The 23,053-nt window shown below is 44.0% G+C and overlaps 2 protein-coding genes across 2 annotated transcripts; one reads left to right on the plus strand and one right to left on the minus strand.

The window, feature by feature from the left end:
- Positions 1-151: 151 nt before the first annotated feature.
- Positions 152-5,620, plus strand: ddx39ab (DEAD (Asp-Glu-Ala-Asp) box polypeptide 39Ab). Its single transcript, XM_056400948.1, has 10 exons — positions 152-292; positions 1,242-1,454; positions 1,660-1,787; positions 2,773-3,049; positions 3,163-3,281; positions 3,406-3,537; positions 4,178-4,287; positions 4,518-4,662; positions 4,892-5,039; positions 5,379-5,620. Exons 2-10 carry the CDS (start codon positions 1,247-1,249, stop codon positions 5,393-5,395), a joined length of 1,284 nt encoding a protein of 427 aa, XP_056256923.1. The 5' UTR covers positions 152-292; positions 1,242-1,246; the 3' UTR covers positions 5,396-5,620.
- Positions 5,621-5,790: 170 nt separating this feature from the next.
- Positions 5,791-14,864, minus strand: si:ch211-106h11.3 (CCN family member 1). The gene is made up of 5 exons (XM_056400949.1): positions 14,610-14,864; positions 12,774-12,987; positions 11,621-12,061; positions 10,937-11,115; positions 5,791-9,283 (listed from the first exon to the last, which is right to left on the minus strand). Exons 1-5 carry the CDS (start codon positions 14,658-14,660, stop codon positions 8,978-8,980), a joined length of 1,191 nt encoding a protein of 396 aa, XP_056256924.1. The 5' UTR covers positions 14,661-14,864; the 3' UTR covers positions 5,791-8,977.
- Positions 14,865-23,053: the final 8,189 nt, after the last annotated feature.

The following is a 23,053-nucleotide window of genomic DNA, read 5'->3' on the forward strand; positions in this document are numbered from 1 at the left end:
ATCATTTATCAATTAAATATTTATTTCTTTTCCGTGTCCCTCACGAGCTCCCATACCCAGAGTTGATCTGCGATGTATCCCCTCTGGTGTCCCGCTTTTTTGAACTGCGCTGTACTGCGGCACACTTTCTGTCGAATCGCTGGCCTCGTTTTTCAGCGATCGTCCGAATCCACCAATGATGTCAGAGCACTTCACCGGAGGCGGAACTTCCGGTTACTCGTATAAACCAACTGAGGCCTCCCCATGCGGTTTTGATCTGAAGTGGACTGGTAGCTAACGCCGAAAAGAAAAGGTAAGAACGCAATATCGATTTATTGTTGTAACTAGAGAGTTTGTAAAACTTAGACTGGCATCCAGGATGTTATGAGATTAATTATATGAGATTTATATTGCTAAAGTCACAACGTAGCTACTACGCAATGAAATAAGTTCTTTCATTGTTTGCTTGAGGGTGCCGTTCAGCTAGGCTAGCGTTTTGTAGCCTAGCATAAGATAGCTTAGCCAACCATCCAATCTTCCTCATAATAGTTTTCAGTAATTGTATAGCCGTTTTACATTCTTCGTATTGCGTTCTTTACAATTATCTGTATAACATCTGTGAATATCATGCGTGTTCTTTACCTGCTCAGCTAGCAAAATATCCGTTACCGTATAGCACTTTAGCTTGCCACGTTAGCAATGGTTATGCAACACAATAGCGTTTCAGTGTTGTACACGACTCTGAAGCTAACCGGTAATCCGACAGTGTCGGCTAAAGTCCAAGCCTACGTTTTGACCAAGTCTGTTTATGATATTGTGTCTGTTGTAGAAGACACTTTGCTTAAATTTAGTGCTTCAACCTTTGATTCATGTACTAATATATTCCAACTATAATGAGCTAAATTAGCTAGCATATCTCACTCGGTTGCCGCACATTTTATTATGGGGTTTGCGAGAGTGAATACAACAGTGGTATTCAGTGTAGGTTTATATCAGTACTGGTTATACTTGAATCACGAGTTGGACAAAACCTAACCCATCTTTTCATAGAATGGCGACTTCCTCACTTTTCACCCACCGCTCAAAACATGTTACTTAAATGTATCAAACCGTGTGGTCGGTCCTGGCACAAAGAATGGCAACAACTGGTGGGCTTGATTACCCCCCCTTTGTAAGCCCAGTAAGGGGGATATCACATCAGGTAGCTGATGATTAGATAAACCGACTTAAAAACAAACTGTGTTTTCCGTGTTTTTAAACAGACACAATGGCTGAGAATGACGTTGATAACGAGCTGCTCGACTACGAAGAAGATGAAGAGCCCCAAGGAGCCCCCGAGAGCGCAGCCCCAGCAGGCAAGAAGGAGGTGAAGGGTTCCTACGTTTCCATCCACAGCTCTGGGTTCAGGGATTTCCTGCTCAAACCAGAGCTGCTCCGTGCCATCATCGACTGTGGTTTTGAGCATCCGTCTGAAGGTGAGGAGCTTTTGCTTGTTTCGGTCTGTGTGTCTGTTAAGAAAGGGGCAACAGTAGTTTCTGTTGTTCTGTGTACACTATGGGGCACCTACAAGTTACTAGTATAGCTAATTAATTAAATGCAAACAATACTATTTGCATTGTTTTTTTGTTTTTTTTGTACAAGAGGTTGAAATAATTTCTATGTTCTTTGTTTTTCTTACAGTCCAGCATGAATGCATCCCACAAGCTATCCTGGGCATGGACATCCTTTGTCAAGCCAAATCTGGTATGGGCAAGACAGCTGTGTTTGTGCTGGCCACACTGCAACAGATCGAACCAGTCGACGGACAGGTTAGTATCAGTGTTCAATACAAGTTCTGTGTGTTAAGAGCATTGTCATAGACTTTCTTCAACAAAAAATGACCCTTTGGGTTGTTATCTGAAACACGCATTTGTTTTCATCCTCATATCTCATTAACCCCCTAAGACCCGAACTCTTGCATGGCGTGCATTTTTAATTTCTCTGCTATTTAGGCTGATTGGGACCTGATTAGTGTAACAACAAAGAATTATCTTTTTACATGATGTAGTTTCTGAGAAAAATGATGTCCACATATGAGGATATTAGTTTTAAATTTCGATAGAAACCAATAAAGAGGCAATTGAGTAATGATGTGCAAAACTATTTATTTGGTGCCAGAACACAGCAGCATTTTCCTGAGTGCAAAAACAAAATGAGAAAGAACAATTGTGCCCCTTTGAGGAATATGGCTCATTTGAAATACTGCTAACAGTTGCAGAAAGACGTATGTCTGTAACAAAGTAAAAAACATTCTGAACATTTTGCATTGTTACTGTTCTAAACTGTTCATTTCAATTTCTGAACATGGCTCATATGTGGTCACCAGGCCCTTGTTGAGGAAAAAGTTAGTATTGTGGTCTAGAGAACCCAAAATGTGAGGTCCACATATGTGGGCGCCAGGTCCTAGGAGGTTAAAGGGCTTCCTGTCAGCATCCTCAGATGATTTAATGGGAGAAAGAAAAGTTTAATTCAGTTTACATGGGTACATAACTACATGTTTAATTGTTTGGTAAAAGCACTTAGATCTCATAAATAGCACAGACTTTTCGAAACCCTTGTCCTTTGTTGGAACAGGATACATATTGTGTGCCGAGAATGCACACTTATATTGTTTCAATGACTTCTGCGTTTTTAAATCTTGCAGTTGAATTTTAGGTTGCATAGATATTGCGCCTACACATTTTGAGGCTAAAGAAAGTTTCCAGAAATTCACTGAAATTGAAAGTATCTGTTACTGTACTTCTACCTCCTCAGGTCTCTGTATTAGTCATGTGCCACACACGAGAGCTGGCCTTCCAGATCAGTAAAGAGTACGAGCGTTTCTCCAAGTACATGCCCACGGTAAAAGCAGCAGTATTCTTTGGTGGCCTGGCCATCAAGAAGGACGAAGAGGTCTTGAAGAAGAACTGCCCTCACATCGTCGTCGGAACACCGGGCCGCATCCTCGCTCTCATCCGGAACAAGACCCTCAGTCTGAAGAACGTGAAGCATTTTGTCCTGGATGAGTGTGACAAGATGTTGGAGCAGCTAGGTGTGTTCTTTAGTCTTCGACTTTTCTTCTTAGCTCTCTTTTATTTTTCTTTGTAAACTCAGTATTTTATCTGTATTCATTTGTATGCCATTGACGTCCCTTCTGTGTGGCAGACATGAGGCGTGACGTACAGGACATCTTCAGGATCACACCCCATGAGAAGCAGGTCATGATGTTCAGTGCAACTCTGAGCAAAGAGATCCGACCAGTCTGCCGCAAATTCATGCAGGATGTAAGTGAAAGAGGAAGCAGTGTTTTGTTTCACAGAAAATCAAAGCTTTTTTTTTATTTCACATTTTATTTTAATGTTTTGCTACTGTAACTACTGGACTAACACTCTGCCATCTCCCGTGCAGCCCATGGAAGTATTTGTGGATGACGAGACCAAACTGACACTCCACGGCCTGCAACAGTACTACTGCAAGCTGAAGGACAGCGAGAAGAACCGCAAGCTCTTTGACCTCCTTGATGTGTTGGAGTTCAACCAGGTAACCTGACATAGCTGCTGCATGACTGTCCCAATTGGCTCACTATTTTACTTTAATTTTAAGAATTGGAAAACATACAGATATTTATAAATTCACAAGCTGTGGTACTTAATTTAACCTCGGATTATATTAGGGGTGGGGTTCCAAAGTCATGTATTTTGAGATTTTACAGAAATGTTTATGGCATTGGATAATGTTACTCTTACCAGATGTATTTCTTGGTTGGGAGCAGTTGTTAGGCAACCAGTGGAGACTCCAGGAAGTTACTATTCTTATCTGAGAAATCCTGTGGCATATAACCCACCATAAAACTGCAGTTTATAATTTTATACACTTTGGTTTTTGTACATGTTAAACAAATAAAATTTTAATTGGTGAGCCTTACAGGTTGTGGTAGGCAGTTTCCAGTCGGCTCATCTAAGATAGTCGACACTTGGCTGTAGGTTGATATTGAAGGGTGTCGCTCTTATTATCAAACTCTTTTCCTAAAATTTCAAACTAATTTTTTTTAAACTGTTAAGACACCGAGATAAAATTCCACCGTCCATTTACAATCCCAAATTCATAATCAGTAGAAATCCCAGTTGCTGGCCCGTGTTGTCTGAGCAGCTGTGTTTCAATGCGTCTGCTTCTCCTCTAGGTGGTGATCTTTGTCAAGTCAGTCCAGCGCTGCATCGCTCTGTCCCAGCTCCTGGTGGAACAAAATTTCCCTGCCATTGCCATCCACAGGGGAATGGCTCAGGAGGAGAGGTAAGACAGACACACACACACACAAACATTTTCCTCTTACACGCTCTCATAAACATATTCCCTATTGCACAGTGATTGCTAAGTATGTTTATGGAGCATGAGGCCTCATCAGTTAACTCAACACATCATTGCCTTCAAAGGGGATACAGTCCAGTAATGCCTACAGCAGCTGTGTTGATAAGCCTCTCTCTGGCTCTGTCCTCCCTCCCTGCCCCTTCTTAACCCCCCAGGCTGTCTCGCTATCAGCAATTCAAGGACTTTCAAAGGCGGATCTTGGTGGCGACTAACCTCTTTGGCCGAGGGATGGACATCGAGCGAGTCAATATCGTCTTCAACTACGACATGCCAGAAGATTCTGACACCTACTTGCACAGGGTGAGAACTGCAGAGAAGGGAGAAGCTGCACTTGTTTACCCTCCATGTGTTTGCCTTTTGTAGCATCAGTCAGTACAAATGTTCAGGGACAAGGTTATTTTCCGGGACCGGAGTATTGTGCCATAACCTTTTGCACGATTCTGGAAATTTTTCCTCATTGTGCAAAGTATTGAATGTTTGGTACATGTGTTTGAGATTTCACTCACTCTTATATCTCTACACCCACCAGGTTGCCCGTGCTGGTAGGTTTGGGACCAAAGGCCTGGCTATAACCTTTGTGTCTGACGAGACCGATGCCAAGACTCTGAACGACGTGCAGGACCGCTTTGAGGTCAACGTGGCGGAGCTGCCAGACGAGATTGACATCTCCTCTTACAGTAAGTCTTTCCATATCCGAATGGCTGCTGAAAATGCTGTGATGCTTGATGTCCTTTATTGAAGTTGGTCTGTTGGCCAGACCAGTTGGTATGATTGTAATTTGTGGATTAAACGGGCACTTACGATTGCCCTACAGATAATCAGCTGATGGAATAAACCTTTAGAGTTGTTTTGGCAACTAGAGGCAGCAGTTGGTGCTGCCATGTAACCGCAGAGCTCTCGTCAAATCCCTTACATGTTTAACCTGTTGGTGAAAAGCCGGTATGCTCAGCTGTTGCTCGTCGCTCTGATCTTTAACATGCTCAACTCATGTCTCTCTTGCTCTGTCCCTCTTTTAGTCGAGCAGTCCAGATGAGTCGTCCATCCAAGCAGAAGTCTCCTCTCCATGGATCTTGTGTCTTGTATTTGGAAGTAGATGTACTTCACTGTTGATTTGAAAGCTCTGCGTGTTCCCTATGTTCACCAAACATTTATTTTTATTGCCAGTTTTTGGGGACGGGGGTATGGTCGATTTTAATTTGTCTTTTACTGTTTCTTTTTTTCTTTGCTCAATGAAATTAAAACTTTTTATAAAATTCCATTTTTACTATTGTGGTCTCTTGAGGGGCGATTCCTGTCTCTACCACATTTTCATTGATTTCCGTGTCGAGCAGAGATCTGTTCAGAGAAGTAGTCCTGAGGAACTTAAAGCAATTTTTAGCCCCCCCTTTTTTTAAATTAGTGTGTGTATAGCAAGTATTTTGTTTGTTGTGGTTTTTTCCCCGCGATGCGACACAGTTGATCTTTACAAAGTAATCAAGTAGTCATGTAGTAACAGTTAACGAAGACACAATTTTGGCTCATATGGCAGCTCTTTCTCTGAATTTCCAATTGAATGCCTCCAATAAACAAAAGTCACCCAGTTGAGTAATAGTGGTGAATTTTCAAATTTTAATACGAGTATGTCATTAGCACACTGTATAATGAAATGATTGATGTTTTACATGTATCTGTTTATGTTGTTTTTAGGTATTAAAAAAATACTTCACACACAAAGCTGCAATGACAAAATGTCATTAATTCTATGTACTGTTACTGTTCGAGCAAAAAACGGTGATTCTTTCACTAAAAGCCGCCTGATAATGATACGAAGTTCAATGATGATTATTAGCCTTGCTAGCAGAATGGCAGAAGAAACGGTTCTTTTGTTCCATCACTTTGGTCCAAACTGAAATATCTCGGCCGATCCGTTGACTCCATCTACTGCCACCTTGAGGTCAAGATTTTAAACTGTTCAATATTTTCATTTTTCATATTCAATACCTGCCAACTGTCATTCCCATCAGCCTCAGCTGGACTGAGTATTTGAGTGCTAATCAACAAATGTTAGCATGTTAAAAGGCTAAACTAAAATGGAGACAATCATGAACATTAAACCTCATAAACAGCATTGTTACTGTGAGCATGTTGGCATCTAATGCTGTTAGCATCGCTGTAGACACTTGATCTTGTTGGCCGTTAATTAAAACATCATCAGGTAATTTAATCTACTTCATAAGAAAATTATCATATTAAGTTTTCAACACAAAGTGAAGTGAAGGAAAATTTCTTTATTCAAAAAAAAAAAAAAAAGCAAAACGATGAACTCATTGAAATGTGTGTAAAGCAACCAGAGGAGAATTTGTGAGGAACATGGTAAATTGTGTTTTGCCTCTTGACTCTTTTTTTTTTTTTTTTTTAACATATAATCTTAGAAAGCATGACTTCATAATTACAGATGGTATTAATGTTCACTAGTAGACATACAATCGTCATGCTTTTAAATTGGCACTTTAATGCTCATAAAGGATCTGAACCCTGCCTCGTTCAGTGCTAAACTATACATGGACTACTTCAGTATAACTCTGTAAAAGGATTGGCCCTTATACAGCAGATAGAACTACAAAGAAGGTAACAAGGCATCTGTACATAGCTGCTCTATAGTGTCCTTTAACAAATCTAGACATACAGTACCAAAACCACAGCATCTACATAGGCAAATAGGCAATGGCAAACACATTTTCACATAATCACCTGTAAAGTTAAAAACCCCTTAACAAGGTTGTAAGTATTAGAGGCAGCAGTCTCTGAACTAAGGAAGCCTACTGTGGCCAAGAGATGGTAGAAAATGCAAAAATATCTTCCAGTTTCACAGAAAACTGCAAAAATGTCACTATGTCACTATCTCATGGCACAAAAAAAAAAAAATGAAATGGTGCTTCAAATGATTCAGAATCACCACTTTATGGCAAATGCGTATGCAGTAGAAATAAAAATCCCAATCGCTCTGCATTACATTGTCAAGAGAGAGAGAGAGAGAGAGAGGCCTGCAAGGTCAGGTCGTGAGTCAAGGCTGTGGTAAGGTGCGTGAACTTTAACCCAACCACCAGTAAAGGAAGATGCCTGGGTTCTTCAGTCATTATAAAGGATTTCAGTCACAAAAATTAAACAATAATACAGGATTCCTCTCCTTCAACCGTGTCTTTAGCAGTGTCCTTAGAAACAGGTACTTGTTTGACGTCTGGCTCCGTCCTCTCCATTGGCCACGGAGCTCCGACAGTGACGTCAGCCTTCAACAGCCTTTAACAGCGTTTCTCAGAAATAGACACAACTTAAACACGACGACGCATGAGTTATTGTTTCGTTTCAGTGAGCCGGCTTGTCGCTCGATTACAGGCCAGATTGGGCACCAGAGCGGTTCCGCCCGCGAGTCACAAATTACATGTTTACCTCAGTACACGCCGTTTTCAAATTTTATTTTTATAGCAAACCAGAGAGTGGCTGATTTTCTCTCACTGCCCCTCAGAGTCAGGATTGTAATTTGCACAGAATTAGGCGGTCGACTTCTTGACGCCAGAATCCCAGGCTTGTTCTTCTGGTGCTTGCTAAATGTCTCAGTTTCTTGTGGAGGCAAGGCAGGGGATGAGCCCAGCTGTGTAAACAACCTTTGACATATTCCCCACTAATGCGTGCAAAGCCTTAACCCATCAGGTTCAACTCTGTCTTTTTCCAGTACATACCGCCTCTTCTCCTGCAGCCTTCATCATCCATCATTAGATATGGCTCTCTGACCGCTGTGACCTCTGATGCGACCCCGGGGGTCAAGCCGCGGATTCTGTGGGAGTCCTCCTCTCCCTGTCATGGGTGACAGCTCTCAGCTGTTTTGTCCCTCTCAGATACCTCAGTTCAGCCACACTGATGCTCCAAACATAGCAGCGCCGCCTTCCCTGGTGGCAGGCCGCTGTGTCTGTCCCAACAATAAATACCAATGAATAAATACCATAAAAAGACACAAGCCTCGCTTCTGTCAGAACATCTGAGATGCTCCTCCACCTTTTGCCATCCCAGTCTTCTTTGTGAGTCTTCATTTGGTTTATTGTCACTCGGCTATTGGAGTGCACAGCTGGTTTCATATTTGGCTCCAAAGCACCAGCCAGCCAGACCAGCTTCGTATCAGCTCGTCCGATCTGTTGCTCAGTATCTGAGGTGCGAATTCACACCGTCAGCGTTCACTCGTACGTGTCAGCTCTCGCTCCATTGTCCCCAACAAAAGTCTCAGAGTTCAGAGGACGTTTTGGTGCGTGGCAGCAACATGGCAGCTGGCTGCGTCCATGCTTCCACAAAGATTTTTGTCAAAGTCTGAAGTAGTCTGGCCGGAACAGAACTACTTTTTTATCTACACTAAAGCAGGGGCTGGTCACTTTGCTGTTTCCAAGTTGGAGATGCGCCCATCTGATTCGTTCTTCTCCCCATTCCTCCCCAAATTATTTTCCAGACAAGATGTTTTGACGTGTGCACCTTTTTCTCACGTCTACTCAAAGATACACTAAGGACAGCTAATCTATTCTATGGGGGAGTTAAAGTCTTGTGAAGGAATGTAGGTTTGGGGGTGGGGTGGGGGGGGGCTGGGGGGGTACCGCTAGTCGACAAACTTATGTGTGTCGCCGTAGAGCCATCGCTGTGGAGGCATGGCGGCCTCGTTAAGATGGTTGCACTCGTCGCTGCACTTGCAGGACTGGATGAACATCACGGACCTGTTGAAGCGTTCGCCGTCAGGGCAAGCGAAGGTCACGCTGGCGGTGCGCGTGCGGCGGGGCGAGCAGCAGCGGCCGTCCCTGCATACGCCGCAGTAGTTGGGCCTGTACAGGCGAGTGCTCCTGCAGCCGGCATAGGACAGACGGTGAGGCTCAGGGGCCTTATGGGTACGAGAGCACTTCCTTCCTTTCTGTGGAGGAGGAGGGACAGAAGAGAGAAGGAATGAGAGGAGTCTACAGACAGACAGACAGACAGACAGACAGACAGACAGACAGACAGAAAGGCAGTGGATCTAGGAAGTGGCGTGTTGAGATAAATGCTAACGTCAGTATGCTCACATGCTCGCAATGTTCACCACCTTAGATTAGCGAGGGGGACATGAATGTCTGTACCTAATTTCATGGCAACCCATCCAATATTTGTCAAGACACTTCACTCAGTACTACGACTGTCAGCCTCCTTTGGGAACCATAAATGCCATTACAAAATTTCATGGCAACCCCCTTGAGTAGTTGTTGAGATATGTCAGTCTGTGACCAATACTGCCATCCCTCGAACCACGCTGCATGCATGTCTAAAGATCTTTCCTTTGGCACAGCTGTGATGCTGCGGACGACAGAAATGCGGAGCAGGTTGGATGCGGCTTCCCACTGAAAGCTTTTTAGGATCACATCACCATTAGCTCGGGATCAGAGCTGCCGTTACCACACAGCAACATGACATAACTCATTATTCAACTCTGAGACATGAAAATCAAAAGTTAATGCAGTTAAGCGCAGAGACTGGAAAACAAACTAAAGGTCAGAACAACAGATGAGTGCCGGGGAGAGGAGCATGCCAGCGATAGTTAAGGATTGACACCGATGCACATTAACACCCACAGCAGCTCTGCAAACACAGGGAGAGAGCGCAGCAAAAACAGGTGCATAACAACCCATCAGCCTCATGAGTGGCTGGTGGCGGGGAGGCAGAATGTTTCTGAGGGTGTTGTGCATGAGATGCGAGGGAGCAACAGAGTGGGCGGATTGAGTGCTCTTTAAATCACGCAGCGCCGAGCCACTGAGTGCAGCTGACAGCCACAGTGTCGCAGGTTCAGTGTGGGAGAGCTCCAAACCCAAAACCCCCAGAGTTTGTCCTCTGTCTCTGAAAACACTTTTTTAAAAATCGTGTTATTTATAAAGCTGAGCTGCAATGATTTTCAGCTATTTAAAAAGAAAACTTGGACGCAAGTTGACAATGAAGTTAAGTGCAGCTTTAGTGTTTTGGGGTTTTTAAGGCGAGGAGACATTCAGAGAAAAGCCCAGAATTCATGTTTTACGGGGGGTGGGAGGGGGGACGAGCCAGACTGCTTGACTACTACTTCTTGGCTCCAGGCAACAACCAGAGGCTCCACGAAGTTTCTGCTCCCAGCCAAGACAGGTCCGGCACATAAACACATCAAATGTCAAACGTCTGGCTGTATCTTCATATTCAAGACGGGCGTGAGCGTAGAATCAATCACCTCATCTCATCTCTGTCTTTACAGCGGGACCAGCGTGAAGCTGCAGAGGGGAAACCTGGTCTAAATCAGCTCTGCCATCATCCTGCCACACGGCAACAGAACCGTGAATAGACAGAATGAACCAGAAAAGGCTCCAGCTACAGAGGGATTCAGGGGTGGGGTGGGGTGGGGGGGCTGTATACATGCCATGATATTAATACCAATCTGACCCCTTGAGAGACATCCTTTCCTGAATCCATTTAGCATGGTGGCTTGGCTGCATAGTTGTGGGCCATTAGAGGGAACCACTGTAATTTCTCCCTTTATAAAGAATCTTAGAAGCACCACACACACATTCCTCACCTTGACGGGGATGGACATGGAGCTGCAGGGCCGAATGTTGCACAGGCGCGTCTCCTTGATCAGCTTACAGCGGGCATTGTCATTGGTAACACGAGAGGACACGCCCATCCCACAGCTCCGAGAACACTGAGACCAGGAAGTAGTCTGAACCACACACTGATCTCCCACCTGCCTCCAGGCTAGAGGAGACGAGAGAGAAGGGGAACGTGTGAGGGAGAACAACAATGGGGCGATGCAAACAAAAAAAAAAAATGGAGTCAGAGAACGAGCAGCAACATCAGCAAAAGCAAATCGAGAGGTGGGAAAGGGCCGCTGGGAGAGAGAGGGAAAAGGAGAGATGCAAAGCACACTAGCCTCATTCACCGAACAGGCAACACTGACGCATAGAGAGGGTGATTACAGAGAGGGGAAAGCTGGGTGACAGAGGTATGTGCTGTGTGAGAGCAGTGTGAGAGAGAGAGAGAGAGAGAGCACCTCTGGTGTGCAAGGAGCCAGTGGAAAACAAGCCTCACATAAATGCTGACACACACACACACACACACATGCACAGATGCAGAGGGAGCGGCTCACAGTGAGGCCGTTTGTGCGTCAGGAGGCTAAAATGGTTAAAACGTAAACATGATGCTTTGCTGCGCGGAGGAAACAGACGGCGCTCTGAGGCGACACGGCGGCACCCTCTCTTACCCGCCAGGTGCTTGTTTCCACGCGGCTTGTCCCATTTGCGCCCCACCTCCACCAGCTCGTTGCCCATGGTGTCCTTCTCCTTTTTGGGTTTGTAGGGATACAGCTTCCGGAAAGGTTTGGGGTAAGGCTTGGGGAAAGGGTAGGCCGGGTAGGGAATGAAGGGGTAAGGCGGGTAAGCTGGAGGTTGCGGCCGCCTGTGCGCCGGGGGCATGACGGTGGTCCCCTTGTGGCAGTCGATGCTGAGGCAGCACTGGCCTGGCACCTTGACCAGCTGTGGGAAAGGACAGGAAGGCGATGCCAGGGGCACATGGCTGGGGCAAAGGGGCACGCAGCCCACCGCTCCATCGATGCAGGTGCACTGGTGCTTGCAACCGGCGCGGAAATTCTCTCCGTTTTGATAAATCCGCCCATTGTATTCGCAGGAGCGGCCTTCTGCCTTAGCTGAGGGGACGGAGGGAGACAGACAAGACGGTCAAAACACTTTAAAGAACAAAAATATTCCGTCTGCAGAAATCTAATACTGTTGATCCAAAACTGGGAAGAAAGAACAAACAGGAAGAGGCTCATGTGTAAATGCATCTTTAATTGAGATAGAAGGTAGATAAGAAGAGAGAGGGAGAGACACACTATCTCCAGATTTATGCAGCAAGCTCTATTCTTAGACCAGAGGAATTCTGACTTGTTTACAATGTCCTTCCCCTTCGCTCCCTCAGTGGAACTCCCCATACAACACCCCGGATACCCCCCTTTATATAGAAACACCCCCAAATAAACACACATATAAAAATACCACTGTGTGTGTGTGTGTGTGTGTGTGTGTGTGTGTGTGTGTGTGTGTGTGTGTTTGTGTGTTTCATGGGGCTGTTTGTGTACACATTGAACTACTTATATAAATCCCGGACTTGGCCAGGTTTCAGTCGCAGCTCATGAAGGTGCTCTGTTTTCGAAACGTGGCACGGGCTTCAAACCTCGAGCCCCTATCAAAGAGAAAACTCCAGCCGCTTGGCTCGGAAGCCAGATTCCCCACCCTGAAGTTACACATTCCCCTCGCTCAACCCCGAGCTAAACCCCAAAAAACTCTGTGCCCGATCTAAACCCAAAAACTCATTAACCCTCCCCGCCTTTGATTCCTGCCGCCCTCTGCTGCACGTACCCCTGCAGATGCCGTGGGTTCGGCCCACATCGTTGCCGTAGTTGCACTCCAGGCCTTTGTGGTGGTCGCAGGGCCGTCCTTCGTGGCAATCCTGGTTGAGCTGGGCGGCGCACACCTTGCAGCAGCCGCAGCCGTCAGGGACTGAGCTGACCCCCGGGGGACAGGACGGAGGCCCCGCCGGACACTCGCAAACCGCCGGGCAGCCCGCAGTCACCTACAGGAGGGGGGACGTACGGCACAGTCATGACTTTGAGTACACTGCTATTAACCTGAAAAAAATGTCATACAGTAAAATTTCTCTGTGAGGAGGAGTCACACTGGAACCAGGCAGGACAATAGTCTGACTCATGTTTCAGAGATCACAGAAATTCCTCAAAGTGTGTGTGTGGCTTAAACATCAGCTGAATACCCAGCACTGTCCCAAGCCCCACAGGGATATCTGTAACCCTCTGTCGCCTTCCGCTTGGCATTCGCGGCGCGAGCAGGGATGAAAGGGACTTTCTCTGACCCAAAAGCTCCCCACCTCCCTGCTCCTACATCTTTTGTTTCTCTCTCTCTCTCTCTCCACACAGAGTCACTCCAACAACTCCCAGCAGGTACTGAGATCACAGGGAGCTGCCAGTCTGACTGCCCGTACTCAGATCACCCAAAGGGATCCCTTCCTGACCCTGCCACTCTCTGAACCCACGGCCCCCCCCCCCCCTCACTGCTGTCACTGACTGTTGAGGGGTCTCGGGTTGGTATGAAGGTTGGATATGACATCACACAATAACTTCGTATCACCTGGCACTGATATACTATTCCTATAGACACTTGTAGAGAGAGTGCAGTGGGTTCATATTGACATTAAGTGTATTTTTATCTCCATTGATATAACATGTTGCGTAATATGACTTGGTGTAATTTTGGACCCACAGTTTGTACTTATAGAAGACCTATAAACTCTCACAAAGACTCTGGAGAGGCACAAATTTCCTCCAATGTTTTTGTTGTTTTATCAGATTATTTAGATTTAAATCAGTGTCTCAACTTTGGACGGGGAGGTAGAAAAAATCAGCAGTGAAATGTAACTTGAGTAAATTTACTCAAGTACTGAACTGAAGTACAAATATGAGGATCTTGTATCATTTCATGCCACTTTATTTGTATACTCCACTTTTGTATTTTATTTTATTTTTTAAATCAACTACATTGCAAAACAAATGATGAGTTTCTAAAACATGATGCATTGTTATAGATTAAACTATTCAACAGTGTGTAAAATGGTGGAAACTACTTACACATTAATGCATCAGTAATAAGAATATACTAATATATGACAGTATAACAGAGTAACACTCACATTGGCAATTTCTCTGCATTATGAATGATTTTACTTTTTAATTCTTTTAAGTAAATTTAGCCAATAATATTTTCGGGGGCAGGACTTGTAACAGAGTATTTTCATATTGCAGTATTACTACGTTTACTTAAGGACTGACTGCTTCCTCCACCACTGGAAATCTACTGGAATTCATCTTTAATTATCCTGATATTAGTCCTCAAACCTGTGGTAGGCTTTGGGAACTGGTCGCTTCTGCACATGGAGGGAGAAGGTGAATAGCTGCTGTATTATAAATGACTGGTGAGGACCTGGATGGCGAGTTGGGTTTAATGACTTTGAGCATTATTTTTTGACAGGCATTACTCACTAAGATTAGGTTGTATGGAAATATTACCAGACGACAGCAGCTCAAATCCGCTGGAGCTGCAGTTACAGTACAGGCACGTGAGTCTTTATTCTTCAGTGTTTACGTGCAGCTAAACAGTGTCACAGAGAAAACTCCATACACTTACCAGACCGACTGTCACCACTTGCAAGACAGCAAATAACAGCAGTGTCCCCATGTTTAAAAAAAACAAAACAAAACAAAACAAAACAACAGCAGTTTATATGACAGAAAAATAAATCCACAAACAATAGGTTTTGTCCACAAAGGTTAAATCCGACTTGCACGACGATCTTCAAATGTCCTCCATCAGTTGTAAATTCCCATCGATCAAAGTTTGAGCCATGTTTTTATATCAGCCTCGTGCTTTCTGTGCCAGCCACGCCCACTCCAGACCTCCTTTAACCAATTAGGACGCAGGCGGGCGGCCAAGGTGTCTCAACGGCGACGGAGGGGGGCGGGGCTTGGAGCTCCAACACGGATGGCTGAGGTTTGGGGGGGGTGGGGGGGTGGAGGGGCGTGGTCAAGCATGAATGCAGTCATTCATAAAAATTCAGAATTACTACATTCCAAAGAGGACCTGGCTTTTGGGTGTTTATTTATTTATGTTTGAGCGAAAATAATATTTTTGATGCTTTAAAGTTCTTTTCACACGCATGCCTCTGTCCGGCTGCTGCTTTGTGAAAAATAAAATAAATATACTCAGCTGCTAGTCTGTGCTACATTAATACTTTGGGCAGCCATGGAAAACAGCTAGGAATTTCCTTCCCCCACTTTGTAAAAATACTTTTAAACAAGAGCTGGACAGATAAAGTACATATACAAGGAGAGCAGAGTTGGCTGTAACTACATGATTGAGTGATAGTGGTGTTGAAAATGATTATGATAATCTCCTGTGCAATTCATCACGCTCTTTTCCTCCTTGCATATCCTGTCTTTAGCCCCCACATCCCTTTTACCTACTTAGAGGTTCCCAGGCCACCACTTTCTACACACACACACACACACACACACACACACACACACACACACACACACAAACGACATGTAAACAGACAAGAATTTATTTTTTGGTTGAAGGTTTTCATTGAAGAGAGCAGAGCGGAGGTGAGAACCACCTGGATAATCTTCTTGTCATCCCCGCAGACATGCACACAGGAAACCGGCCATCTCAGTACCTGAGCTGGTGGCTTACACACACACACACACACACACACACACACACACAACACACACACACACTGATACACACTCGTACTGTATGTATGTGAGACGGTTAAATACATATTCCACATACGCACCCTCAAACGTTACATTAAACTGCACAGGCACACACAGTGGGCTGCTTGCTGAAATTGAGTGAGATGGATTGTGGGTGACTAAATTGTTATTTTCCCTTACAGTTTCCCTAACATGTATCATTAAGCAGAGGGATGGCTGCAGACATATGTGCCAACAGGGAAGATTGCATCCCCCGTCATCCTCTATAGATCACCGCCTGCACTTAACCAAATGCTTGCATTTTGAGTGGTGCGTTCAGTAGACTTGTACACAGTCGTGGAAGACTTACTGACATCCTTTACTGGAGTAAAGATGAAAATAAGTCTTTACTGATCCCCAGAGGAGAAATTCAGCATAAAGTAAAAAAATAAATACTTGTAAATATATACAAACATACGTCAAATAAAGTGACAAAATTAGAGTTTACTGTATGTAAGAGTAATATGATACCATTTACTATAAAAGTATACACCACAATAGTATATACTATGATAAGGTAATGATACCTGTATTTTTCTGTTAATAGAAATATAATATAATATTTAATGTAATAAAACAGTATAACATACTAACAAAAAGTAAAGTAAAAGTACATCAAATACTCAATTATGAAGTAAAAGTCCTGCCTTCAAAATCACTCTCAAGTTAAAGTACCAAAGTTTTTACTGGCGAAATGTATTTAAAGCAGAATTCTGTAACTTTTACTAACACCAGTGCCAATGGTAGTAAAATGGTGGAAGCTAAAATGTGGTATAATAGAAGCACAAGTAGAGAAGAGTCATGAGGTTAGCAAACTGACATACTGATGGCATTATTACAAAAATGTCTCTCTGAAGTTTGCTGACATTAGATGTTGGTCATACCAGTCCAAATGAAGCTGTAGCGGCAAAATCCCTGTGTGTAATGCATTGAAAATGTGTTATTGAATGCTATAAACTTACTTTAGGTCTTAATTTGTAAACCTATTAACTGTAGCTGTCACAAAAGTAAAAAAAAAAGAGTAATATTTCACCCTGAATTGTGGTGTGGTGCAGAAGTATGAAGTAACATAAATCGCTGCATACACCCTCATTGTAAGCATACTCACATTAGCATATCACAAGCTCACTCCACAAGCACTTAACACAGACATAGAAGAGACCGTACACACCAGCATACACATGCACGGTATGTCCTCATACATACACACACACACACACACACACACACACACACACACACACACACACAGAGGCCTACACAGAGAGCAAAGTTATGTATTTACCAAACCTCCATCCTCTTCCCACACAATCCATCTCTCTCTGTCAGTGCACGGAGGTGATGTAACAGGCCCGTGTAAACAAGCCCAACACGGTGAGAGAAAGTGGAGGGAGAAAAAAAAAAACACTGGATTTGCTGAAGCTTGTGTGTGTGTGTGTGTGTGTGTGTGTGTGTGTGTGTGTGTGTGTGTGAGGGAGGAAGGGAGGGAGGGAGAGAGAAATATGTTTTTGTTGTTTTCATACTTAAGTTCCATTGACTCATCAAAGAATGTGTCTTTTCCACTTTGGTCTCAGTGGCTTCCACCCCAGACATAATAAACAAACATGCACAATTTCCAACACACCAAAGCAGAGGCATTCATTAGCTCTTTCGGGGATACTAGACTCTGCCACTGGGAACTTGCCCCGTGCGGTGACCTTTACATTCTGAGCTGACAGCGAACGTCAACTCGTAATGGTTAAAGTGACACAAGTCTGCTTTGAGAGTTCACTGGAAAACCTCCTTGTCACTACTATTAAAAAGTCAAAGGAATGGTTGGAAGTGCAGGAGGAGGGTAACGGGCTCTGAGCAACGGCAGGTGAGAAACAGATCAAACCTTCAAAAACAAGTCAGTGGAAATAAAAGACAAGCAGACTGGGGTTTAAGGAGAGAGAGAGAGAGAGAGAGAGAGAGAGAGAGAGAGAGGTGTAAGGCACATGCACGGAGCCAAGGTAATATTAGGCAGCGAGAAAAGAAGGAAGTAGATAGAACAGGATAGTAGTGTGAGGTCAGTGGAACAAACTCAGCTCACTTTTCACTTTTGATTCGTCGCCACAAAGAGCACAACACTGTGAGTCAAGCAGAAAAGTGTTGTTTTTACCGTAAGGAAAGCGAGTTTGTTTATACATGAGGGGAATGGATGTGGAGGAGGGGTGATGGGGGGAGGGACAGGTGTGGAGTGTTTGTTTAGGAGCGCTTCTGCCACACCTGCTGCCACAATTCCCACTCTTTGTATGATAACGCCTACAGATGCACACATAAATATGAGTATGTCGCTTGTTAGCTCTTGCAAATTCTCAGATTTGATCCGGTGTTTAAGCTCTGGTTCGCTCAAGGCCGAGGTGTCAGGATTTTATGATCATACTGCCGTAGATTTATGCCTTTTGAGGAAATTCCAACAAGTCATTTTTTAATAATGCCTTCAGATGTGAAACTTTATTATGTCAAAGCATCGTAACGTCCTCTTTTATCCATCTTTCATGCAGGGGAACAGGTGTCTTTGTTATATCAACACTTTGTGAGGGAGTGTATTAAAATTACTACGGGCTGGAGAGAGGGAAAGGTAATGTTATTTTTAGTCTGACTTTTCTGACAGATCCACAGTGGTTCTTTCATTTTTATTTTTTCCTCTGCAACATCGTTAAACACCAGCTCTGTCTCTACTAAATACGATGGTGAGGAGGATAATCGTCACACCTGCTTCACACCAGGATGATGCCACAGTTGTGCTTCGAGCTAAATGCTAAGTAGCAGAGCTGCTAGCATATATACACTCTTCATCTTGTTTTGATTTATGTTTTCCACTATTAGCTATCTCTTTTTTTCTTTGCCCTGTTCATCCCAAGGATAAACGGACCAGAGTCTTATTTCTGAAAATGGCAATAGAAACATGTTTAAAGAAAACAGAGTGGAGCAAAGGGAAGTTGTAGATGTTATTAAATTTGTTCGGGGTGTTTTTGTGTCCGTGTGTGTGTGTTTGTGCGTGTGTGCGTGTGTGTATGTGCAGCAAGGACAAAGACAGGGTGACTGAAAAAAAAAAAAAACAGGCTAGAGTGCACAGCCTGTTCCAAAAGAGAAGACAGGGGAAAGAAAAACAAGTTAAGAGAGAGGTTAGGAGAGTGCCAGTAAGAAAGGATGAGAGGAGGGGGGCAAGGAATTTTAGTCCTAAAGTTATTTTTAAACCAAGAACAGGAACTCTACTGTTGACTTCCCAAACACTGAAACATAGATCGGTATAAGAGCGGGGCTGGGAAAAGGAGACAGGGAGGGTACATACAGGTGTCTCATCCCATACACATGCACCCCTCCAGACACATTCCTAGCATCATTTATGCTCTCAAACTCACACTTACTGGGAACGTGTGGCTGCATATTCATCACATCTTTCACAGTACACAGCTCTGTGTTTTAAGACGTTCAAACCTTCAATAAAAAACGAGAAAGGCATTCATTTAAACTTCTATTTGTACAATTCCATATATATACATATATATATGTATATATACAGCATCTGGTCTGACTGACTATAATCAAGACGTGGTGTACACAAGGAACAGAATCTGCCAATTACAGGCCAATGGTAAATGGAGACAGAAAGTGAGGAGTCACAACGTTTAAAAAAAGATGACAGACCAGCAAAAGGACATGTAAGGAGATTCAAAGATGACTGAGGATACAGTTTCACACTAATTGAAATAACTACAAGGTCATCTACTGTAATCGTCCTCTTGGCACGATCTGTTCAACAACAAGCCTTATCCTGCGTGTGCTTTTCCACAGGGTACGCCACCAGGCTGTTATTAACAAATAAAGACATCTGGGTTTATGGGGAGTGAGTTGGGACAAAACTCTCACACAAAGGCGGGAGGGAGCGTTCTGTGTACGCAAAGAACACACACCCTGCCATTCATGCGTGCTTTGTCAGGGGCTGTTATGAAACCTCAGCTTCATCAATGGCTGTTGTATTCCCAACTGCAGGCTTGTGCAGCCGGGAAACAAGCGAGGAGTGGGAATAAACAGCCACACGAGGAAAGCGATCAGGTGCAGCAGTTACAGCCATCCGAAGAAGTCGTTATCTGTCAGGAGACACGCAGTACAGTTTGCTCTGCGTCACAGAGTATCACTTCCTTATGACCTTTAGCCCGGGTCAGCGCCTTCGGTGACGAGAGAGGTCAGCCTTAGCACGCACTCCGGGCGCTCCTGATGGGGTCAAAGGAAACTGGGTCACCTGTACCTGTTCATCAGCGAATATGTATCTAACTGTTGGTGCCCACCAACCACCCAAGGCAAGGTCACGCCCTTCCTTCTGGATCCCCCCTCCCGCCTCGCGTCTTCGCCCTCCCTTCACCTCCAAGGTGTCACAGAGAGCACCCTTGTTCTAGCCCTCTCCTCCTTTCCACCGGGACCCCTCAAAAATCCCAGATATCCCTGCAATTTCCGGTGCAATGTTTATTTGGTGGAAAGAGGGCTGGGGGGCGAGCTGCCTTGAAAAAAGAGCCTCACTCACAAACAGTTTGGGCTGCGTTTGAGGGTAAACATGTGCAGGAATGGGTATGTGAGGCGAGCGGTAAGAAGGACTGAGGCTGGTGTGTTCTGGTCCTGACATACAGATCCCACCTCTGCAGGGACACAGAGCACAGCTCTGTTCGGGCCCCAACGGCCACAGTCTAATAAACACCCCACCTCCACCACCGCCCTCCACCCCCTCCTCTCCTGTCTGTTCAACGGATATCGCCCTCTCCTGGAAAAATGAGGGCATGACATGAAACAACAGGTAAGACCAAACAAACCAAGACCCTGAAATAAACATCTCTCACAACATTGAAATTATTTTGGTCATTTCATGCAGCATTATAATAATAGTCAATGCAGAGATTGGATGCATTACCATGAACACCTCTTGAACAATATTTCTTCTTTTTTTTATCTAACATAACCATATCTGATTCACTCAAATGCCCCTTCATCGACGCCACCAATTATTTTCCAAATGTGTTCATTTGAATTGATTTTAAATTGGATGTTATTTGACACCGTCTAAAAGTGAATATTGTTCCAATGTATTTTCATACAATTAAACTGTTCAAATTGGGTTGACCAGTTAGCAATCGAAAGCTATAGTACCACTTATCCATTACCTTTAAGCTAGGTAATGATTCTAATGTTTAGCCACTATTTTTAGTTACATGTTTTAACCATTTACCCATTATAGCTAATTAAAATCTTTACCTGATTCTTTTAGCAATCTATTTTAACTGTTTATCTCTTATTTTTAGCAATTCATTTCAACCATTTATCAATTACCCTGAGCCTTTTTTTACCATTTTTCCATCGTCTTTAAGCTAGCTAACGTTTTCAACTGTTTATCCATTACCCCACTTTTAGCTATTTCAATTTCATTTTTACCTAACTATTTAGACTGTTTATTAATCACTTATAGCTATCTATTAAACCCATTCATCCAATGCTTTTAGCTAACATCTCTGCTCACTTGATAATTACTTTTCACACTCATTTGCAACAGGTAGCGTTCAGCTGACTCAATATGTCAATAAATGAAATTGGAATTTCAATTTTTTTAAATTAGCTGAGCTAATCGACAATCTGAATGCCTATAACACGTTAACATAATTTGTTAGGAGTAAAAAAAAACAAACAAAAAAAATACAACATGAAATAATGGAAACATACAACAGCTCAACCACCTACTGAACAGAACCTCAACATCTACACAGGTGTTCATGTTATCGTGACCTCTTGTAAAACATGGACAAGGGAATAATCAAGATGACAAGAAATTAATGTATTAGAATGACCTACACAGTTTTTTTTTAAGCATGTCCATATTGTTTTTGAAATGTTTAAATGTCTGAGAGGCAGTGAGAACATAACAAGGCATAAATTAGAAACGCAGAGCCGCAAGACATGAGGAAGTCAGTGGTCGCCCTTCTTTGGCTGGACAACTGCCCCTCACTTCCTCCTCGATGAGAGTGGCTGCAGTGGCCTTACAGGTAGGGAATGGATGGGGGCGTCGGGGTAGGTGCAGGGTGTGGGCGGGGGGGAGTTTTCAGGGAGCAGGAGGGGCACATGTAGGAGGGAGTCCGACTGACAGATGGGAGGTAGGAAATGGGGGCGTCTGTCTCTCCTGTGGCTTGCCGCTGTGTCTGGCTCTCTGTGGCTCATCACTCCCCTGCATCTGGATACAAATAGTCGTTGCTGGTTGTTTGTGTTGATGGTGTCTTTCGCATTGCTATCTGCAATGCCCAGACTTTGTAACCATTCACAGAGCCTGGCATCCTCTTCTTTCTCAGTGAATGATGGCACTATGTATTTCTGTTTCCCTGCACAGTCCACCTTATAGCTCCTCTTTCTCCTCTTTTGTTGCTGCTTTTCTTTGATCGCAGGTTCCTCTGATGTCTGAATTGGAGTCACCAATCTGCCCTGTCTGCCTGTGTTTCTGCCACTGGCTCTAGCAGACGGACAGAGGTGAGAAAACAGATGTCTGTCTTGCTGCCCACTTTGATCCTGAGGACTCGCTGACACTAGAGACCATGTATCTGCAAAAACCCCTGACCTAAACACAGCTCTTCTGTGTAGATCTAAGTCCACTTCAGGCTCAAGTGCATTCAACACGGTGCTAGACTGAATATCCTCTGAAAGTGCATCGTTGCACCCGAGTGGGCACATAATTGTACGAGCATGGTTGCCTGTCAGTATGTCTGTAAAAGTGTGTATGTCTGAAGTTTCAATATTGTGTGAGTTTGCAGGCAACACAGCCTTAGACCTGCAGAATATAGAGCGAAGCCGTCTGTGTGGGGGCACGCTGGCAGAGAGCCCAGACAATCCTATGCTGCGAAACAGCGGAGGCGGTCGAAGAGTGGGGGAAGGTCTTGAAACTCCAACTTTCCTCTGAAGGCTTTTATCCATCCTAATACTTTGGGACGTGCTTCAAAAATGCCCCTCAGATGTCCTCCGGCGTAGGAATAAATGGCCCATTCCCATGTTCAAACGTGCTCAAATAGCCTACTATAATAATTCAAATCCAAAACAGTCCAAAGTGAGAGTGATCAAAAAAGACATCTTCTTTACATCTTCACTGCTCTAACCTAAAAGAGTCCAAATGGAGGTTGTTTAGTTTGTACAGTGACAAAATGTGGCAAAAATAAAAGAGGGAGTCTGACTCTTCATCTTTTCAAGAAGATGCTTGTGGTTGTCATGACAAATGACTCAAAGAACCAAGTGCTTTTCCTCTGCAATTCCTCATCTGGTCCT

This window comes from Seriola aureovittata, chromosome 17 (assembly GCF_021018895.1).
Source record: "Seriola aureovittata isolate HTS-2021-v1 ecotype China chromosome 17, ASM2101889v1, whole genome shotgun sequence".
Classification (NCBI taxonomy): Eukaryota; Metazoa; Chordata; class Actinopteri; order Carangiformes; family Carangidae; genus Seriola; species Seriola aureovittata.

Coding starts and splice junctions, on each gene's coding strand:
- ddx39ab (XM_056400948.1), top strand. CDS start 1,247: ATGGCTGAGAATGACGTTGATAACGAGCTGCTCGACTACGAAGAAGAT. Junction 4,288..4,517: donor GGAATGGCTCAGGAGGAGAG/GTAAGACAGACA, acceptor TTAACCCCCCAG/GCTGTCTCGCTATCAGCAAT. Junction 4,663..4,891: donor CTGACACCTACTTGCACAGG/GTGAGAACTGCA, acceptor TACACCCACCAG/GTTGCCCGTGCTGGTAGGTT.
- si:ch211-106h11.3 (XM_056400949.1), bottom strand. CDS start 14,660: ATGGGGACACTGCTGTTATTTGCTGTCTTGCAAGTGGTGACAGTCGGT. Junction 12,062..12,773: donor AACCCACGGCATCTGCAGGG/GTACGTGCAGCA, acceptor CCGTCCCCTCAG/CTAAGGCAGAAGGCCGCTCC. Junction 9,284..10,936: donor CCATGTCCATCCCCGTCAAG/GTGAGGAATGTG, acceptor CCTCCTCCACAG/AAAGGAAGGAAGTGCTCTCG.